This window comes from Myotis yumanensis, unplaced genomic scaffold, assembly GCF_028538775.1.
Source record: "Myotis yumanensis isolate MYYU_CA2020_CCGP unplaced genomic scaffold, mMyoYum1.0.hap1 SCAF_15, whole genome shotgun sequence".
Lineage (NCBI taxonomy): Eukaryota > Metazoa > Chordata > Mammalia > Chiroptera > Vespertilionidae > Myotis > Myotis yumanensis.
In genome coordinates, this window is record NW_027223766.1 from 46,089,012 (window position 1) to 46,109,628 (window position 20,617).

At 41.2% G+C, this 20,617-nt stretch overlaps 1 protein-coding gene and 1 pseudogene across 5 annotated transcripts; both read left to right on the forward strand.

Annotated features, from left to right (window-relative positions):
- The first annotated feature begins 6,362 nt into the window (after positions 1–6,362).
- Positions 6,363–6,960, forward strand: LOC138993034 (cytochrome c-like; annotated as a pseudogene).
- Positions 6,961–9,539: 2,579 nt separating this feature from the next.
- On the forward strand, positions 9,540–19,469 carry RBM12B (RNA binding motif protein 12B). 5 transcript variants are annotated; one of them, XM_070392272.1, is made up of 4 exons: positions 9,540–9,624; positions 10,243–10,510; positions 14,656–14,703; positions 15,274–19,469. In XM_070392272.1, exon 4 carries the CDS (start codon positions 15,302–15,304, stop codon positions 18,149–18,151), a length of 2,850 nt encoding a protein of 949 aa, XP_070248373.1. In that variant the 5' UTR covers positions 9,540–9,624; positions 10,243–10,510; positions 14,656–14,703; positions 15,274–15,301; the 3' UTR covers positions 18,152–19,469. The 5 variants fall into 5 exon arrangements, with proteins under 5 accessions (XP_070248373.1, XP_070248374.1, XP_070248371.1 ...); XM_070392270.1 differs by having other exon boundaries at positions 9,580–10,016; XM_070392273.1 differs by lacking the exon at positions 10,243–10,510 and having other exon boundaries at positions 9,545–9,624.
- The last annotated feature ends 1,148 nt before the right edge of the window (positions 19,470–20,617 follow it).

Below are 20,617 nucleotides of genomic sequence, written 5' to 3' on the forward strand. Positions count from 1 at the left end.
AAGACCTAAAGTAAACACAAACAATGGTCTGAAATTAAAACTTTAACTAAAAGCAGTTTATAGTGGATAGTCATGTCCTAGACCAGTATCTTCCCTGATAAAGGTCAGTCTTTACCTTAATTGAGCCTATTATCTCGCCACCAGGACAGAGACCATAAATTCCTTCATTGTTGTTGTTATCATGTTAATTGTTGACTGGTAACTATCCTGCATCCACCTTAGTAAAAGAAGTATGTTAAAAAAAAAAGAAGTATGTGTCCATCATTTTACTTTTTATCCAATCCCAGAGGTTCTCCCCCACCCCTTTTCTTTCTCCACCTCCCTAATCTATCACCAATCTCCTTCTTAGATTGTAATGTATAAATCAAGATAAAAAACTGCCGTTCTCCAGAGCATTATCCCAATTCGTTGAGATTCTGCTTCCTGGCAATTGTCAAGAGTTTGGCTCAAATAAACTCATAAAAATTTCTTTACAGATTTGAATGTTTTTACATTAACACTTGTGAAGAGCACTTTTAAGATCTATTGTCTTAGCAACCTTCAAATATTCAGGACAGTATTATTAACTACTAGAGGCCCGGTGCATGAAATTCATGCACTCGGGGAGGGGGAGTCCCTCAGCCCAGCCTGCGCCCTCTCACAGTCCAGGAGCCTTCAGGGGAGCCCTCAGGGGAGCGGGCCTAAGTCCTCAGTCGGACATCCTTAGTGCTGCCACAGAGGTGGGAGAGGCCCCCACCACTGCTGCTGTGCTCGCCAGCTGTGAGCCCAGTTTCTGACTGTGGGAGCACACTGACCACCAGGGGGCAGCTCCTGCGTTCAGCATCTTCCCCCTGGTGGTCAGTGCACGTCATAGCAACCAATTGTTCCACTGTTTGGTCAATTGGCATATTAGCCTTTTATTATATAGGATAGTCACTATGCTATACATTACATCCCCATGACTTATTTATTTTATGACTGGAAGTTTGTACCTTTTGATACCCTTCACCCATTTTGCCTACCTTCCACCCCCTGCCTTGTGCAACCACTAATCTGTTCTATCAATGAGCTTGGGTTTTTTGTTTGGTTGGTTGGTTGATTTCTTTTTTCTTTTTTTTTAAGATTCTACATATAAGTGAGATTGTATGGTATTGGTGTTTCTCTGGCTGATTTATTTCACTTAGTTTATGCCCTCAAGGTCCATCCAGGTTGTTGCAAATGGCAAGATTTCATTTTTTTAATGGCTAAATTATATATATATCACATCTTTGTCTATTATTCATTGATGGACACTTAAGTTGTTTTCATATTTTGTCTATTGTAAATAATGCTACAAAGAACATGGGAGCGCATATTTCTTTTTAAGTTAGTGTTTCATTTTCTTTGATAAATACTCAGAACTGGAATTGCTGGACCAAGTGGTAGTTATGTTATTGGAGAAAAGCGTGGGTGGTCTTTCTCCATTGCTAGTGGGAGTGGGATTCTTGGAGTGCTGCTGGAATAAGCATTTCTGGAGGCCTCCACGGGAAGATATGATATGGTAGAAAGCATTATTTCCATGGAATTACATCTCTTCAATAAGGCTAGAAACATAGTCAGAGTCCAGAGTTTCTGTTCCATGTTGGAGTTGGGTCTGATATACCATCAGGCTACTTGCAGTCCATTAGTCCATTGATAAATCTCTGTAATATATTCCACAGTGGCTGCACCAATTTACATTGCCACCAACAGTGCACAAAGGTTCCCTTTTCTTTACATCTTCTCTAACACTTGTCATTTCTCATCTTTTCTATAGTAACCATTCTATCGGGTGTGACATAATATCTCACTCTGGTTTTGATTTGCATTTCCCTGATGATTAGTGATATCGAGCACCTTTTCAGGTACCTGTTGGCCATGTGTATGTTTTTGTTCTTGAGAAATGACTATTTACATGGTCTGCCCATTTTTTAATCAGATTGTTTGTGTTTTTGCTATTCAGTTGTCTGGGTTGTGTAGATATTTTGGATATTAACCCCTGATCAGATACATGATTTGAAAAGATTTTTCTCCCATTCCATAGGTTGCCTTTTTATTTTTGTTGATGGTTTTCTTTGCTGTGCAGCTTTTTAGTTGGATTTAGTCTCACTTGTTTATTTTTGCTTCTGTTGCCTCGGGCATTTATTTATGTTCTTAACCACTATGTTGGTGTCTACAAGAATAGTTGGGGTTTCTTGACTGGACTACAATGTGTGCTGTGATTTGCCTGGGCTGGTCATAGGGCATTTCCCATGTCAGTATTTTTCCCCTCCTCCTCACCCCACTGTTGTGCTCATCATATTCCCCAGAAAGAATCCTCTCCCTGGACGATTTGAGCCTGGCTGCTTGCCAGGTTTAGTGGGGAAATAGGGTGTGAGTTTCATCATTCAGTTTCATCATTCACATAATGTCCTTCTTTTATATATAGACCCACTGATCTCATCTGTATCAGTTGTCCCCTAGTCATACTTCCTCTGGAGAATAAGCTTTCAATGTTCTACTCTAGCTGGTTTCTTGGTGGGAAGGAAGTCTTAAATGCATGTCTTTAGTGCTTTATAAATTGATGTTCAATGAACTCTGTTTTCATCTCTTTCCCCAGGAGAAGCTGTTGAGGACTCCTACATCTTTAACAACTTATTTGGTGCATATCAAGTTGCCTTTTAGCTTCCCCACTGTCAATTTAGGATTCAACCTTTTGGAATTCCTGAAAGAAATGATCACCTTCCCATCTGCCTCCTGCTTGCAAAGTTTTTTTGCTGTTCCCTCCTATCCTATTAGCTTCATTCTCATCAAACACTTATTTCCATTGTATTTTGGTATCAGAATTGCCAAATAGTCTATCTATACTAATAAAAGGGTAATATGCAAATTGGTCATAACACCCTCACAGTCACGACTAGATATGCTAATTAGTCACAACCAGTATGCAAATTGACCATCACTCCAACACACAAGATGGCTGCCCCCATGTGGCCACAAGATGGTCACCACAAGATGGCCTGCAGGGGAGGGCAGTTAGGGGCAACCAGGCCTGCAGGGGAGGGCAGTTTGGGGTGACCAGGCCAGCAGGGGAGGGCAGTTGTGGGCGATCAGGCCATCAGGGGAGGGCAGTTAGGGGCAACTGGGCCGGCAGGGGAGGGCAGTTGGGGGTGATTGGGCCAGCAGGGGAACAGTTAGGTGTTGATCAGGCTGGCAGGGGAGTGGTTAGGAGGTGATCAGGCTAGCCAGCAGAAGCGGTTAGGGGCAATCAGGCAGGCAGGTAAGCGGTTGGGAGCCAGCAGTCCTGGATTGTGAGAGGGATGTCTGACTGCCCGTTTAGGCCCAATCCCACAGGGATTGGGCATGGGATCTGGCCTAACCAGGCAGTCAGACATCCCTCAAGGGGTCCCAGATTGAAGAGGGTGCAGGCTGGACTGAGGGACAGCCCCCTGCCCCCAGTGCACGAATTTCATGCACCGAGGCTCTAGTATATATATAAAAGCCAAGCAACCAGAACAACTGTTCACTATGATGCGCACTGCAGCGGCCAACGGGCCCAATCAGTGCCCCGCCGGCTGAGGTGAGGGAGGGGCCTTTTATGCCCTTTCTTTTCTTGTTAATCCTCCCCCGAGGGTATTTTTCCATTCAATTTAGAAAGAGTGGGAGAGGGAAAGACAGAGAGAAATATCAATGTGAGAGGAAACATTGATAGGCTGTCTCCTGCACTCCCCCTATTGGTGGAAATCGAGCCTGACACCTGGGCATGTGCCCTGACTGGGAATGGAACTGGCAACCTTTCTGTGCACGGGATGATGCCCAACCAACTGAGCCACACCCACCAGGGTTCGAATGACAAACTTCTTAATGACCTCGTCCCTGGGTGCAGCTGGTGCAGTGAATAGGCTGCACATGGCCACGGCCTTCTTTGGCACAACCATTGTTCCTTCTTTTCTTAGTTATCTTAGAAGCGAGGACCCAAGAGAGCTCCTTTGTATACTTTTTAAAGGGAGTCTGCCTCGGAGGACAGAATCCCCTCCCTTTGTAACAGAGGACAGGCGTACCTCATTTTATTGCACTTTGCTTTTTGTGCTTAGCAGATATTATTTATTTAAGAAATACATTTTGCAAGGCTATATATAGCTGCCATAGGTAGTGATTCCTCTAATGGATCCGGGCAAAGTAAATTGAATACCTTCTGGAAAGGATTCACCATTCTAGATGCTATTAAGAACATTCATGATTCATGGGAAGAGGTCAACATATCAACATTATAAGAAGTTTGGGAGAGATTGATTCGAACTCTCATGGGTGACTTTGAGGGGTTCAAGAGTTTAGTGGAGGAAGTAACTGCAGATGTGATGGAAACAGGAAGGAAACTAGAATTAGAAGTGGAGCCTGAAGATGTGACTGAATTGCTGCATCTCATGATAAAACTTTAATGCTTAAGGAGATGCTGCTTATGGATGAGCAGAGAAAGGGGTTTCCTGTGATGGAATCTACTTCTGGTGAAGATGCTGTGCAGATTGTTGAAATGACAACAAAGGATTTAGAAGATGACATACGCTTTTCATAAAGCCGCAGCCAGGTTTGAGAGGACTGACTCCAATTTGGAAAGAGGGTGCCTAAAATGTTATAAAACAGCATCCCATGCTACAGACAAATCACACATGAAAGGAAGAGTTAATTGATGTGGCCAACTTTAATTGACTACAATTGAAGTTGACTTCAATTGACTTCAACTTCAATTCTTCTTTGTGGTTTTAAGAAATTGCCACCTACACCCCAACCTTCAGTAACCACCACTCTGATCCGTCAGCAGCTATCAACATAGAGGCAAGACCTTTGTTAACATAAAACAAACAAACAAACAAACAAACAAACAAAACACATTCACCCTAGCCCATTTGGCTCAGTGAATAGAGCATCAGCCTGCGGATTGAAAGGTCCTGAGTTCGATTTCGATCGGGGGCACATGCCAGGGTTGCGGGCTCAGTCCCCAGTGGGGGGCGTGCAGGAGGAGGTGGTTCTTTCTCATCATTGAGGATTCTGTCTCTCTCTCCCTCTCCCTTCCTCTCTGAAATCAATAAAAAATATATTTAAAACAAACAAACAAAAAAACCACATTCAAACCTGTAAAGAATTTTTGTGAGTTTATTTGAGCCAAACTGTCCACAATTGCTGGGAAGCAAAATCTCAATGTATTGGTATAGTGCTCTGGAGAACGGCGGGTTTTTACCTCGTTTTTATAAATTACCATCAAAGGAGGGGCCGTAAGTGGGTTACATGAAATCCATTGGTGATAGATGCAATGGTTCTCAACCTGTGGGTCGCGACCCCTTTGGCGGTCGAACGACCCTTTCACAGGGGTCGCCTAAGACCATCCTGCATATTAGATATTTACATTATGATTCAGATTCATAACAGTAGCAACATTACAGTTATGAAGTAGCAACAAAAATAATTTTATGGTTGGGTCACATGAGGAACTGTATTTAAAGGGCCAGAAGGTTGAGAACCACTGGATTAGGGAGTGGGAGAAGCAAAGTGGGGAAACCTCTGGGATTGGATAAGAAGTGAGATGATGGACACATGTTTCTTTTACATAGATGGATACAGGATAATTAACAGTCAACAATTAACATGACAACAATAACAATGAGGGAATTTGTGGTCTCTGCCCTGGTGCCATTTGTTGCGTCCTGAGGGGTCCTGAAAAAGGGAAGTTGTAAGTTACCCAGACATTTCACAGGTATGTTATCTTAGATGCAGAAAGACAGTAGGCTCAGTAAAGATCGAAGTTGATCTTTGTCCTGGAAAATACTGGCCTAGGAAATGACTATCTACTATAAACTGCTTTTAGTTAAATTTTAAATTTCAGACCATCCTTTGTGGTTACTTTAGGTCTTTGAGTTTGCAAAACTGCCATGCAGGCCTTCCCTGAGCTAGTCAGGTTAGCATGTGGCCTTTTTTTAAATTCATCCATATCTTCCACTAGCAAAAAGATTACGACTCCCTGAAGACTCAGATAATGGTTAGTATTTTTAGCAATACAATATTTTTAATAAAGGTGTGTACTGTTTCTTAAACATAATGCTATTGCACACCTAATAGACTATAGTATAAACTATATATAACTTTTGTATACATTGGGAAAGCAAAAAATTCATGGGAATTTTTTGTTGAGGTGTTAGGTTTATTGCAGTAGTCTGGAACAGAACCCACAATATTTCCTAGGTGTGACTGGAGTGTCCTCTGGAAGCAAATCACCAGGATTCATTTCTGGGCTTGTATTATTTATGTAACCTCGGGCAAGCTATGCACTCCTTTATGCCTCAGTTTCCCTTATTTGTAAAATAGAAAATCTATCCCCACAAGCAGTTGTAAGAATGAAGAGAGAATGGGACATCCGACTTGCGAGTAGGAGCTGTATTTCAAGACGGAAACGTGATTTAAAAAAGGGTGATGTGGAGAAGGGCCAGAAGATTTTTGTTCATCAGTGTGCCCAGTGCCATGCTGTGGAAAGAGGAGGCAAGCCGGAACCGGTTTGGCTCAGTGGATAGAGCGTCGGCCTGCGGACTGAAGGGTCCCAGGTTCGATTCCGGTCGAGGGCATGTACCTGGGTTGCGGGCACATCCCCAGTGGGAGATGTGCAGGAGGCAGCTGATCGATGTTTCTAACTCTCTATCTCTCTCCCTTCCTCTCTGTAAAAAATCAATAAAATATATTAAAAAAAAAAAAAAAAGGAGGCAAGCACAAGACTGGGCCAAATCTCCAAGGTCTATTTGAGTGAAAGACAGGTCAGGCTCCTGGATTTTCTTACATGGATGTCAACAAGAGCAAAGGCATCACCTGGGGAGGGGATACACTGATAGAGTATTTGGAGAATTCCAAGACTTGCATCCCTGAAATAAAAATGATCTTTGCATCAGGAATAGTGCAGAAAGGGCAGACTTGATAGCTTACCTCAAAAAAAAAACTTACTAGTGAGTAATAGTTGGCCTCTGCCTTATTTATTTATTTATTTTTTATTTTTTTATTTTTTTTAAAAATACATTTTATTGATTTTTTACAGAGAGGAAGGAGAGGGATAGAGAGTTAGAAACATCGATCAGCTGCCTCCTGCACGCCCCCCACTGGGGATGTGCCTGCAACCAAGGTACATGCCCTTGACCGGAATCGAACCCAGGACCCTTGAGTCCGCAGGCCAATGCTCTATCCACGGAGCCAAACCGGTTCTGGCATCTGCCTTATTTATTACAAAACAGAAATGTCTCATGACTTCTTCTATGTGTACAAATTTAAATTGACCTCAAGCACCAGAATTTAGATCACGAATAGCTGATAGGACATTTCTTTTGGGCAGTCCGGATTTAAATAAGATTAGTTTTGGGTTAAATGAATAAGATCAGCTTTTTGAACTCTGATGGTAATTTTGGTTCAGCAAGTGCTATCATTGTTTACCCCTTCTAAAAATATGATTGGACTTGATTAGTAAAGTTCAACTTTTCACAGAGATGGTATGTCATCTCAAAACCTGTAGGAGATTTGCTGGAGGCCAAAGCCAATAGCAGTTAGCATATTAATGCAAAAAGAAAACATTGGAAGACCCTGATATTCAGCAGGGCTGAAAATCAGCATAATACTGCCCTGCTGTGGGTTCAATGGGTCAAGGCAATTTCCTAACCTGATAATCCTTTTACTGTTTACCAAACTTACCTTTGATCTGCCTGTATGCATTGCTGAAGGGCAAATGTGTATTCAAGTAAATAAAAAGTGGACCAGGCGAGAAGTTGGTGTGTCTCTTCAAGAAAGAGGCTCCACCTGGCCCCCAATGCCTTCTAAATTCATATTTCTTGAATAGCATTTTAATTTGTGCCTCGGCTCCTCCTTCAGATCCTGAACTCTGCCGCGAAGGTCGTGGCAGATATTGGTTTCATATTTAGCTTTATATAGCTGGTTATATTAATATGTTTAAATACTGAGGAAATCCCTTTTACTGTCTCTTAGAACAGCAAGACTTGCTTGTGTTGCACATGTGTTCATTAGCCTGTTTATTTATTTATTTATTTATTTTTAATATATTTTATTGATTTTTTACAGGGAGGAAGGGAGAGGGATAGAGAGTCAGAAACATCGATGAGAGAGAAGCATTGATCAGCTGCCTCCTGCACCCCCCCCACCGGGGATGTGCCTGCAACTAAGGTACATGCCCTTGACCGGAATCGAACCTGGGGCCCTTCAGTCCCCTGGCCGACGCTCTATCTAGTGAGCCAAACCGGTCAGGGCATCATTAGCCTGTTTAAAGGCAAGGGCTGAAGATAAGCACTGGCAGGGTCCACTTTATCTTTTGGTCCTAACTATGCTAAAAAAAGAAAAAGAAAGAAAGAAAGACAGAAAGGAAGGAAGGAAGAAAGGAAGAAAGAACAGAATGAGAGAATACTGCACAGGGCCTGGCATACAAAGCCATTTATAGTTTTGTTAAACCCTCAATAAATGTTAGCCTTTAAGTTCAGGTTCCTGAGCTTGCCAGGCCAGGACCCAAACCTGGACTGTGGGGAATAATCAAGGTCAATGCCACCTAGTCAGTGAGCCTAGCTTCCCAAGGGCTTGTCCCTGGATCACCTTGACATTTGAAAAAAGTTACTAATACTTATGTAGTCTCAGATACGTATTTACTTCTATAAGTAATGTGCCCAAGTCAGTAAAGGGTGGCTCTCACTCCAGGAACCACCTATTGTCCATTTGTTAAACTGCCTCTTCTTTCTCTCAATCATATCACTAAATTAAAGAATAGGTATTTTGCAGTGAGCTAGGGATTGAAAACTCAATTTTTCTTTCTCATCTGTAAACTTTAAACATATGATGTTTGCTTTCTTAGTGAGCTTTGAATCAAGGGATAAATGCATATATAACTATGAACACGGTGGGCTGCTTTGTGATTTGTAAACAATAAAATAACATCACATGCGAGGTGGTTCACCAGCTATTACAGAACAGGCATTGCAGAACATGCCCGTAACTGTGCTTTTTACTTCCCAATTTTCATGGTTGGCCTTTCTGTTCTCATGTTTCAAAACACCATAAAATACGACCAACAAATGCAGGCATAAAGTTATTAATGTCTATAAAGTTGAATGTAGTGTGCATTTATTAAGCCCCCTGGGTGTTGGCACTGCACTTGGGGAAATATGTAAAGGCAGTAAAACTAACATTTTGTGGCCTTTGAAGAGTTTACAACGATCCTTTTGGAAGTTGTTTACACCACACAAATAACTGTGCAGCGCTGTAAAGAAAAAAAAAAAAGAAACCGCCAACTTTTCTCTGCCTTTACATCCCTTAACTCCTCGAAATCGGGAACGTTTGGGCGCTGTACTCAGGCAGTTCTTTATGGAAGCTTCTGAGGAGCCACAAACTAACCTCCCAGTTTTGGCTCAGAATCTCTCCTTTCCGTGATTGGCTGGAACCCGCGCATGCGCAGAAGCTCCGCGTAGCCGCGCGGGCTCGGGCTGGCGCCGCCCCCACCCCCTGACAACAGGAAGTGGGTGAGCGTCACGGCGCGTGCGCAAACTTGGCCGGGGCGCCGGGCCGGTGGGTGACGCCGGGAGAGCGCATGGGCAAACTGTACGTCCGTTTGTCCGGAGTGGAGGGGTGAGTGGGCGCCATCTTCTTCTAGGTTCACTGAGGGGCCCTTCCGAGAAGGCTGCCGCGACGAGGAGTGTCCCCCCTCCTCTTCCTGCCCGCTTCCCCCTCCCACCCCCCCGCCGCCCGTGTGTCCGACTCGGCGGCAGTGGTGTGTGCTGGTTGCCAAGCGCGAAGGCAGTTACCGTGGGGGCGTCGGGGGTGGGGAGGGGTCGGCCACGGAGACGGAAGAACCGCGAAAGGCGGGGCCGGCCGCCGCGCCCGCCCGCGTCGGGCACCGCTCTGCCGTGAGGCCGCCCTCTTCCCTGGCTCCACACCGGCTCTCCCGTCAGCCTCCACGTGCTGTTGTGTGTGCGCTCCCCAGGTTTCTTTAAAAGTGAAGATTTCGTCGGATTTCCTAGGTATTTTTTTTTTTTCCCCTCCCTTTGCTCTGTCATCGTAGTCAGTGTTGTCCGGAAAGAAGGCCCGGCTCGTTAGGCGCAGGAGAAGGGGCCGGAGCGTTAGACGCGGGAGCGAGCGGTGCGCCCCGCGGCGCGTGCCGGTGGAATGCGTGCCCTGGGCGCCCGGTAACGGAAAGGCACGGAGGTGGGGCGGTCCCGTTAACGTGAAAGCTGGTTTTGTCCGAAGGTTCTGGCGACGGCACCGGATCGTGCAGAGCGGCGCTGGCCCGGCGCGAAGGCAGGAAGTCCCGACCCCCGGGAGCTGGACAAAGGCCGTGGGGCTCTGGAAGCCGTGCCTCCGGCTGCGCCCCGGTTGGGGATGGATGGATGTGTTTGGGGAAAAACCCGTGCCACGTGGATTCGTCTTCATTTTCGGTGCCTGTTGGGGACCCCGGCTCTGTACCTTCAGGCCTTTGGTTTCCATTTTAACCAGCTACATTATCAAAGGATAAAAGGCAGGTCATCATCACGAATAATTGGGGACAAGGGGTAGATCCTTTCCTGCAGGGGAAACTCACGCCTTTAGAGTTTGAATGTGCTTTATCGTAACTTCGGGCTTTAAGAAGTTGTCGCATTTTTCTCTCCTTGACCACGCTTGGAAAATGACTCGTTATTCACTAGTTAAAATCAAATGGATCTGAAATCGTGCCTTTTTAAATTTAGCCCTCCTCCAGTCGTGCCCCCCCCCCCCCGGTTTTATTAGAATATACTCATTTCTTGTTTAGTGATAATGGTATTAGGGGGATGAATTTTGGCTAAAAATAGCAGCAAAATAAGTTTATTAATTTCACTGACTTACCCTTAAGTGAGCTCTTAAGGACCCATTTCCTTTTCATAGGTTAGAAGTTCTAACCTATCTCTGTCTAGAAAAGTACTTGTGTTGCACTCAGAAGTAGTAAAATTTTAAGTGCTTTAGAGTATTTGTGTTTTGTTTTTTTTGTGTGTGATCTTCTAAGAATAGAAGTTCTGCAGAATTTACTTAAGGAAATTACATGGCAACTACAGGAAAAGTGCTTATTTTGAGAACTGATCTCTTACAGGTAGTTGGTGGTCTCTTATGTTATTATAGAGAGATAAATGGTACATTACCCTAGTACAGTGGTCGGCAAACCGCGGCTCGCGAGCCACGTGCTGCTCTTTAGCCCCTTGAGTGTGGCTCTTCCACAAAATACCACGTGCGGGCCCGCAGGTAGAGTACGATTGAAACTTCGTGGCCCATGCGCAGAAGTGGGTTTCGGCCTGGGCCAGTCATTGTCATGATTTAATTTTACGGATATTGTAAGGTAAATTGTAAGGAATTTAATTTTATCAGTAAATAATATCGTTAGTAAGTATGATATCAAGTTTTATTCAACGTACCTATAGTTTAACTAAGACTTAAAACTTTAAAGTTTATTAAGTTAATTTTAGGGAACGTTATGGAGTGAAAGAAGATGTAGTGTCGAGGATTGAGAAAAGGTATGTTGAGATGGTTAGGACATATAGAGAGGATGAACGAAAGGAGACGGACGAGACAAGTATACCAGACGAGTGTGGATGGGAGAGTTGGAAGGGGTCGACCTCAGTGAATGTACCTCAATCGGATTGAGGACGTTTTTAGCAAAGGTCAGCTTAGGAGTACCCTCATTAAGTGAATAACAATGTACCTACCTATATAGTTTAAGTTTAAAACATTTGGCTCTCAAAAGAAATTTCTATCGTTGTACTGTTGATATTTGGCTCTGTTGACTAATGAGTTTGCCGACCACTGCCCTAGTATCTCAAGGCAAAAAAGTTTAAGCATTTCTTATATTTAATTGTGACAAATTGAAACAATTTTTCTATAGTCTGCTTAAATTGAATTTATAAAATTTGCACTCATTTTAACTACTTAGTTAAAATAATTGTTTTTAAATTAGGATATATTACTAGAAATCTTTCGAATTTGACATATAATTACTCATTGAAACATCCCTAATGTTTCTTGTAGATTTATTTATGTTCTCAGGATAAATCTTTTTTTTTTTTTTTTTAAAGATTTTTTTTTAAAATATATTTTATTGATTTTCCACAGCGAGGAAGGGAGAGAGATAGAGAGTCAGAAACATCGACGAGAGAGAAACATCGACCAGCTGCCTCCTGCACATCTCCCACTGGGAGATGCGCCCACAACCCAGGCACATGCCCTTGACCGGAATCAAACCCGGGACCCTTCAGTCCGCAGGCCGACGCTCTATCCACTGAGCCAAACCGGCTTCGGCTGTTCTCAGGATAAATCTTTTAAAAAATAAAATAATAGCCGAAACCAGTTTGGCTCAGTGGATAGAGCGTCGGCCTGCGGACTGAAAGGTCCCAGGTTCGATTCCGGTCAAGGGCATGTACCTGGGTTGCGGGCACACCCCCCGTAGGAGATGTGCAGGAGGCAGCTGATCGATGTTTCTATCTCTCTCCCTTCCTCTCGGTAAAAAAAAAATCAATAAAATATATTAAAAAAAATAATAAAAATTTGGCAAGGACAAATGATGTGTACTTACACTGCTTTCTAAAATATTTTAAAAGTAAAAAAGGAGCTAACTCAGTTTGCATAAGAAGGAGTCTCAGAACTTGAATGGGGACAACTATTCCAGAAGCCATTTATAGTTTTTGTTAAATTGCTGGTGTGGATGTTGGTATAGTGAATAAATTAGGCTGTACTTGATTTTTTTGATACTGTGCAGATTTTTCTTTTAAATACACATTTTTTTTAGAGCAGTTTTTTTTTTAGGTTCACAGCAATATTGAATAGAAGGTACAGAGATTTCCATATACCTACCATGCAAATATTTTAATAGTAAATCACAATATTTTAAATACCAGTTTGACATTGATAATTAAGATGTAGACTGTGACAAATAATTTCTTGATAACTTTTTTAGTTTAGCTAATAGTTTTTTAACCCATGGACCCTTTTCAAGAGAAAATAAACTTTGTAGACCTTAAAGAATATGACTTCAGATCCTACTTTGTGGAAGAGTAGTACTTAACTGTAAGTACCGAATTAAAACAACATTTATTTGCCCATTAAGAACAAATTTATAATTATTAGCAGGTCATAAAAACTTATTTGGAAAGACTACTTTGGGTATCTCAAAGTATTAGATGTGAATTTCCTTAAACACTAAGTTGGGATTTTTCGATAGTTAATACTGATAGTTCCCAAACATTCCAAATTAATGTATTTTTATTATATTTTTACTTTCCTACATTGTCATTTGTGTTTCTTCATTAGAACTCAGGAGATAGCTTAAGAAGATTATCTGAACATTTTTCTGTTTGGCTTGAGGTGAATTTTATTTTTTTAAAATATATTTTATTGATTTTTTACAGAGAGGAAGGGAGAGGGATAGAGTTAGAAACATCAATGAGAGAGAAACATTGATCAGCTGCCTCCTGCACACTCCCCACTGGGGATGTGCCCGAAACCAAGGTACAAGCCCTTGACTGGAATCGAACCCGGGACCCTTTAGTCTGCAGGCTGACGCTCTATCCACTGAGCCAAACCGGTTAGGGCAGTGGTTCTCAACCTTACTAATGCCGAAACCCTTTAATACAGTTCTTCATGTTGTGGTGACCCCCAATTTCATTGTTACAAATTTAACATAATTAAAGCATATGATTAATTACAAAAACAATATGTAATTATATGTGTGTTTTCTGATGGCCTTAGGCGACCCCTGTGAAAGGGTTGTTCGACCCCCAAAGGGGTCTCGACCCACAAGTTGAGAACCGCTGGGTTAGGGCTTGAAGTGAATTTTAATAGTAATTCTTTTAGGAGTTTAAGGAGTAGTAGTTGAGTTTAAGATAGGGAGTGGTAGTAGTTGAGATTTTTGATTTTAGGGATATTTTACTATTTGCCTTAATTATATTTGGTTCCATGTTTGGAAGTGTGAGCTGTGTATGTAGAACTTAACATTGTATCCAAATGATAGCCATTGTTTGGATTTTGCTTTAAAAATTAGTGTTTGAATTTAAAATGTTAGTGCTTCATTAATTTATTTTGTCATTTTGAATGGTTGTTTTTTAAATTTGATTTGGTCTTATGTTTTGAAAGGGAGGAGAATTGCAAGAGAGGCAGACTTAAGTTAGGTGTTGGGTCTTTTCATGGTTGGAAGAGATTGAAAGTTTTTGGGAATTTTCTGGTGTTTTTAAATTGTCATTTTACTTGTGGAGCAGTTTTCTTTTTCTTTTTTAAGTGAATGTAAAATTTTGTATACAGTGAAATGCACAGACCTTAATGATAGAATTCATTTAGTCTTAATAAATTTATACACCCATGTAACCTACACTCCAATTAAAATATATAACATTTTCATCATGCCTTTCCTTGTACCATCTCAAGTTTAGTTTATAAAAGGCTTTTGTTTTTAAATAACTTGCAGATGTCTATTCTGAACGTGTACCCCCTTTTTGCTAAAGGATGATTCATTTCCTCTTGGAATAAAAAAGGTCATCTTGTAATGTCCGTAGTTGTGGTTCCTTCACTTTTTAAGTAGGTCATTCTGAAGTGACTATCCTAATCTGGCGTTGTTTAAGATCAGTTACAGGGTTCTGGGATTAATTATATTTCATTTTCTTTCCACAGTTAAGTTGCTTTTACAGAATTAACAGGTCTCCAAGAAATAATAAAAAGGTAAGACATTCAGAGCTTAAGGCTTTTTACAGAGGCTTGACAAAAAAGCGTAAAAGTAAAATAATACATCTTAGGTATCCATGCCTTCTGTACTTTATGTCTGGCCAGTGATGCACTAGTGGTAAGCAACTTACGAGCAAAAATTATATACTGACCATAGATGGCTTTGTGAATATGTAAAATTCCTTGTGGTAAAATTCTTTAAACCACAAAGTTCTCTCTTATGTGTCAATAGAAGATAATGTTTCTTAGTGAGTTTGAAAATAGTTTGGTCTTGGTGTGAAGCAGCACTTGGCAGACTTACAAGAAGATTTGATATTTTTATTGTTCATACTATATAGGATAGGTGATATGAAAATGTATCTTTGAAGTAGTTGGTTTATTTATATGTTTAGATAGGAGGAAGTTTATTCCTTTTTTAAAAATTGGATGCAGTCAATATTTTTGTGAACTTGTATTTTGTTTTCATTTATGCTGAAGAAGGTAGGAACCAAGTAATTATTAAGCTTAGTGTGGGATAAGGTACTTCAAAAATAAGACTTGCTATTATGTGTACCTTTTTGTCTGCAGGTCATTATTGCTGTGATTTGAGCTCAGCATGGCTGTAGTCATCCGTTTACTGGGGCTTCCTTTTATTGCTGGGCCTGTGGATGTTCGTCACTTTTTCACGGGATTGACTATTCCTGATGGAGGAGTGCATATAATTGGAGGGGAAATGGGGGAGGCTTTTATTATTTTTGCAACAGATGAAGATGCAAGACGTGCCGTAAGTCGTTCTGGAGGGTTTATCAAGGATTCATCTGTAGAGCTCTTTCTTAGCAGTAAGGCAGAAATGCAGAAGATTCTAGAAATGAAAAGAACTGATCACATAGGAAGAGAGCGGCCAGGATCTGGGGCATCAAGGGTTGGCTGCTTAAGTAATTTTGTTGAGGATGTTAAAGAAGAAGCAAGTAATTCTGGATATGGCTCTCCGATTAATCAAGATGCTGGGTTTCATGCTAATGGTACAGGACATGGTGATTTAAGGCCAAGAAAGACACGGCCATTGAAGGCTGTGAATCCTTATTTGTTTCTACGAGGTTTGCCTTACGTAGTAAATGAAGATGATGTACGTGTCTTTTTTTCTGGTTTGTGTGTGGATGAAGTAATTTTCTTAAAACATGATGATGGCCGAAATAATGGTCATGCCATGGTAAAATTTGCTTCATGTATTGATGCTTCAGGAGGTCTTAAATGTCATAGAAGTTATATGGGTTCCAGATTTATAGAAGTAATGCAAGGCTCAGAACAACAGTGGATTGATTTTGGTGGTAGTTCAGTTAAGGAGGGTGACATTCCTATGAGAACTGAAGAACATTCTCCACCAAGAGGAATCAATGATAGACATTTTCGAAAACGATCTCATTCAAAATCTCCCAGAAGAACACGTTCTCGTTCCCCTCTCGGGTTTTATGTTCACTTAAAAAACCTGTCCCTAAGTATTAACAAAAGAGATATAAGGAATTTCTTTAGAGATACTGATCTGACTAATGAACAGATTAGGTTTTTATATAAAGATGAAAGAAGAACAAGATATGCCTTTGTGATGTTCAAGACTCTGAAAGACTATAACAGTGCTCTGGGTTTACATAAGACTGTTTTACAATATCGTCCAGTTCTTGTTGATCCAATTTCTAGAAAACAAATGTTGAAGTTCATTGAATGTTATGAAAAGAAAAGACCAGCATCAATAGAGAAAGAGAAGCTTGGACGTGTTTCACAAAAATACTCTCAAGAAGGCTACTCTGGCCAGAAACTGTGCATATATATAAGAAATTTTCCATTTGATGTTACAAAAGCTGAAGTGCAAAAGTTCTTTGCAGACTTCTCTCTTGCTGAGGATGACATTTACTTGCTTTATGATGACAAAGGAGTTGGTCTGGGAGAAGCATTGGTGAAATTCAAATCAGAAGAACAGGCCATGAAAGCCGAACGTCTAAATCGTCGAAGATTCTTGGGGACAGAGGTATTGTTAAGACTCATATCTGAAGCACAAATGCAGGAGTTTGGTGTAAATTTTTCCAGTAAGAGAAGGCAAGACCATTCACAGTCATGTGATAGAGAAGACCCTGCCCATTCCTTTGACTCAGATGACCCACCAGGATACACAAGGGGCCATTCTGTAAACTTTAGGCATCAGCAGGAAGACGTGAGGCAGCAGGACAGTTTCAAGCATGCCCAGGGGGATTTCCAGCGGCCCGAGCGGTGCCCTCCAGAAGACCTCAGGCGCTCCCCAGAGGACCTCAGGCACCGGCGAGAGGGACATTTCCGGAGGCCTCCCGAGGAGGACTTGAGACGGCACTGGGAGGATTTCAGGTACCATCGGGAAGAGGGCTTAAGTCACCCCAGGGAGGAGGACTGGAGGCGGCCACCAGAGGACGATTTCAGGCCTCCTAGGAGGGACTTGAGACGATCCCCCGAGGACTGGAGGTGGGCCTCGGAGGAAGACCGGAGGCGACCTCCCCAGGGCGAGTTCAGGCGGCCACTGGAGAAGGATTGGAGGGGCCCCCCGGAGGAGGATTGGAGACGACCCCCCGAGGCTGACTTCAGGCGGCTTCCCCACGGGGAGTGGAGGCGCCGACCCAGGGAGGACCTCAGGCGGCCCCCGGAGGAGGATTTCAGGCGGCTCAGGGAGGAAGACTTCAGGCAGCCTTCGGATCAGGACTTCAGGCGGACTCCCGAGGAGGATTTCCGGGGTTCTCCTGAGGAGGACTTGCGGCGGCGGCGGCGGCCCCAGGAGCACTTCCGACGGCAGGATCCTTTCCGGAGGCCGCCCCCGGAGCACTTCAGGCACCCCCTGGAGGAGGATTTCAGGCGCCCCCGGGATGAAGACTTCCGGCGCCTTCCGGATGAAGACCTTAGGCACCCTCGTGAGGAGCACTTCCGGAGCCCCCAGGAGGAAGATTTCAGACGCCCTGCTGATGAGGACTTCAGGCGGCTCCCGGAGGAAGAGCGCGGGGAGGCTCCGGAGGACGACTCGAGACTTCTGGACCATTTCGGGCCGCCCGGGGAGGAGTTCCGGAGCCCACCCGATGATTTTAGAAGTCACCGTCCTTTTGTGAATTTTGGTCGCCCAGAAGGTGGCAAATTTGATTTTGGAAAGCGTAACGTGGGAAGTTTTCCTGAGGGGAGATTTATGCCTGATCCAAAGTTAAATTGTAGTTCAGGTAGAATAACACCTATTAAAATAATGAATCTCCCATTTAAAGCTAATGTTAATGAAATTCTAGACTTTTTCCATGGTTATAGAATTATACCTGATTCAGTTAGGATACAGTATACTGAGCAAGGATTACCTACAGGGGAAGCCATTGTTGCTATGATAAACTATAACGAAGCCATGGCTGCTATTAAAGATTTAAATGACAGGCCAGTTGGCCCGCGCAAGGTTCGGTTAATTTTGCTCTAGAGAGCACTTTCGAAGCCGGAGTTACCTCTTCCCAGTATTGATACAGTAAAATGCTTTCATGTTTTTTTAAAAAGTGTTTATTTTAATTATCTAATGAAACCATTTAAAATTGACCTGTGACTAGAACAAATGTAAGTAGTAGAATGTAAGTCTAGTTTTCTTTTGCTTGCAAATTGTCGTTTTTTTCTAATTAAAATTATATGGTTTTCTTTTTTTTTTTTTTTGGTTGTTGTTGATTGACAGTAGGGAAGAGGACTAATTCCCTGAGTGCATTAGTGTTTTTGTTGATATCCTGGGTAAACCTCAAGACCTGTATGAAGTAGAGCTGTATTTGAATAAGATACATTTTATATTCACTTTTGTTTGCATTCTGTAGTGTGCATCTTTTACTAAAAAATGTATAAGGAAATGGTCAGTAACTGGTTGTTCAGGTTTAACATTTTCATGGGGACTGCCTGCAGAATTAATGCCCTCTTTCTTGTCTGAGATATTACTGTTAAGCTTCCCATTATCAGTACTTCAAAGTGAACATACTGTGAACTTGAAATTTAGTTATGTAAAAAAGTTAGGAGATTCTTAGTTTCTATGTTCATAACTTGAAAAGTTTTATAAAAATAAAAAAATTAAAACTGGAGAGACCAACTAATTAACTTGTATTTGTATAAAAGGTAAAAAGAATTACAGCTTCTTTTGTGAAGTTTTTCAGCAGCTACATTAAATATTTATATTAGTGCAGAGTGTTATGTATAGTTCTATGGTTTCTTCAACATCTCATCAAACAAACTGATAATTTAACTCAAAATACTTAAAAGACAAAGTAATTGTAGATTCAAGGAGACTTTCAGGCTTATGCTGGGAACAACTGATAAATGGATATAGTTTGTGTTTCTAGGAAGAATTTTCTGATGATCCATATAACTTCTATTTACTCTTAGGTTCTCATTTTTTAAAAATCAAAACTTTGTATCAAAAGACTTACTAAATATAATGAGACTTGTGAGATTGAATTTTGACTTTGATATTCAACATTTAGTGTAGACATTTTTGCAAATACTGGATTTGATTTTTCTATACCCATAATAATAATGGCTAAAAAATACTGGGCACCTACTCTGTGCTAGGAAAGATAAGTGCTTTACATGCATGATCTCGGTATGATAAGAATCATGAGTATTATTTACCCCTGCTTCACAAATGAGATAATGAAGTTTGGAGAGGTTAAATAACACTTTAAATCATAGCTAGTAAATCATGGAGCCAGTTACAACAGACTCACTGCTGACTTCAGTTCATGTTCTTAACAGTTTTGCCTGCTAACTTTGTTAAATGATACTTTAAATTTTAGTAAGACGATGCTAAAAATATTTTCAAGCATGAGCCCTATTTTCTTCCATTGTTTTAAAAATAGCGTTAAAAATAAAATTAGTATTCTCAAACATTATTAATAAACAAAGTAACTTTAAAAGTTTTTATATATCGAGGGTTTCTCTTGTATACTAACATTACATATTGGCTTATTTAAAATTGTTCATTTTACCAAACTAAATTTGATTGTGGGCTTTTATAGTTACATAAAAGGAAGTTAATTTTTTCAATTCTGTGATCCAGAGATTATCCACATTGAGCAAATAAGTATAAAATTTGAGTTTATATACTGTAGTTATCATTTAGTAATAGGGTATTGCAGAAGTAGAATATATTTAGTTAGTTAGTACTCTAAGTATTTTGGATTCATCTCCAGTGATTTAAAGTCAAAGGAAGCCAACTTTGTTTTTTGTTTTTTTTTTTAATAATGAATATCCTGCTTGCTGCTAGAATGAGTAAATGGGAAATTTGTTTTTAAAAAAAAGCACATCAGTATGACTCCTTAAATTAGTAAGCTTTTAAGTAGCTAGGAAAATGATAAACTAATACCCAAACCAAGCACAATGAACAAAATAGATATTTTTAAGTGCTTAAAGATTATATAGATGGTTCATTTCACCAGCATTCTTAAGGAATGTATGGGTGACAAAAACATACCAAATACATATTAAAAGCCAAAATGAAGCTTAAAAAGTGAAATATCACAATGTGGAACTGCTGAAAGTAGGGTGGGGTGGTGTGATAGTGGTAGCTGAAGCCAACAATAGTAAACATAAGCTTTAAAAAAAAATCCTTACCGGAGGGTATGTTTATTAATTTTACGGGAGAGAGAGAGAGAGAGAGAGAGAGAGAGAGAGAGAGAGAGAGAGAAAAACATCAGTGTGAGAGAGATCAGTTGCCTCCCATAAGTGTCCCTACCCAGGATCGAACCCATAACCATTTTGGTGTTCAGGATGCTCCAAACAACTGAGTCACCTGGCGAGATGTAAACATAAGCTTTGTATTTAGATTATAAATGTAAGATTAATGAATTGATATGAATAATTTTATTCCATAATCTATCAATTTAATATATTTAAAAAAACTTTTTTAAAAGTTTAT

Excerpts from the sequence above, each read along its gene's own strand:
- RBM12B (XM_070392272.1), top strand. The coding sequence starts at position 15,302 with ATGGCTGTAGTCATCCGTTTACTGGGGCTTCCTTTTATTGCTGGGCCT.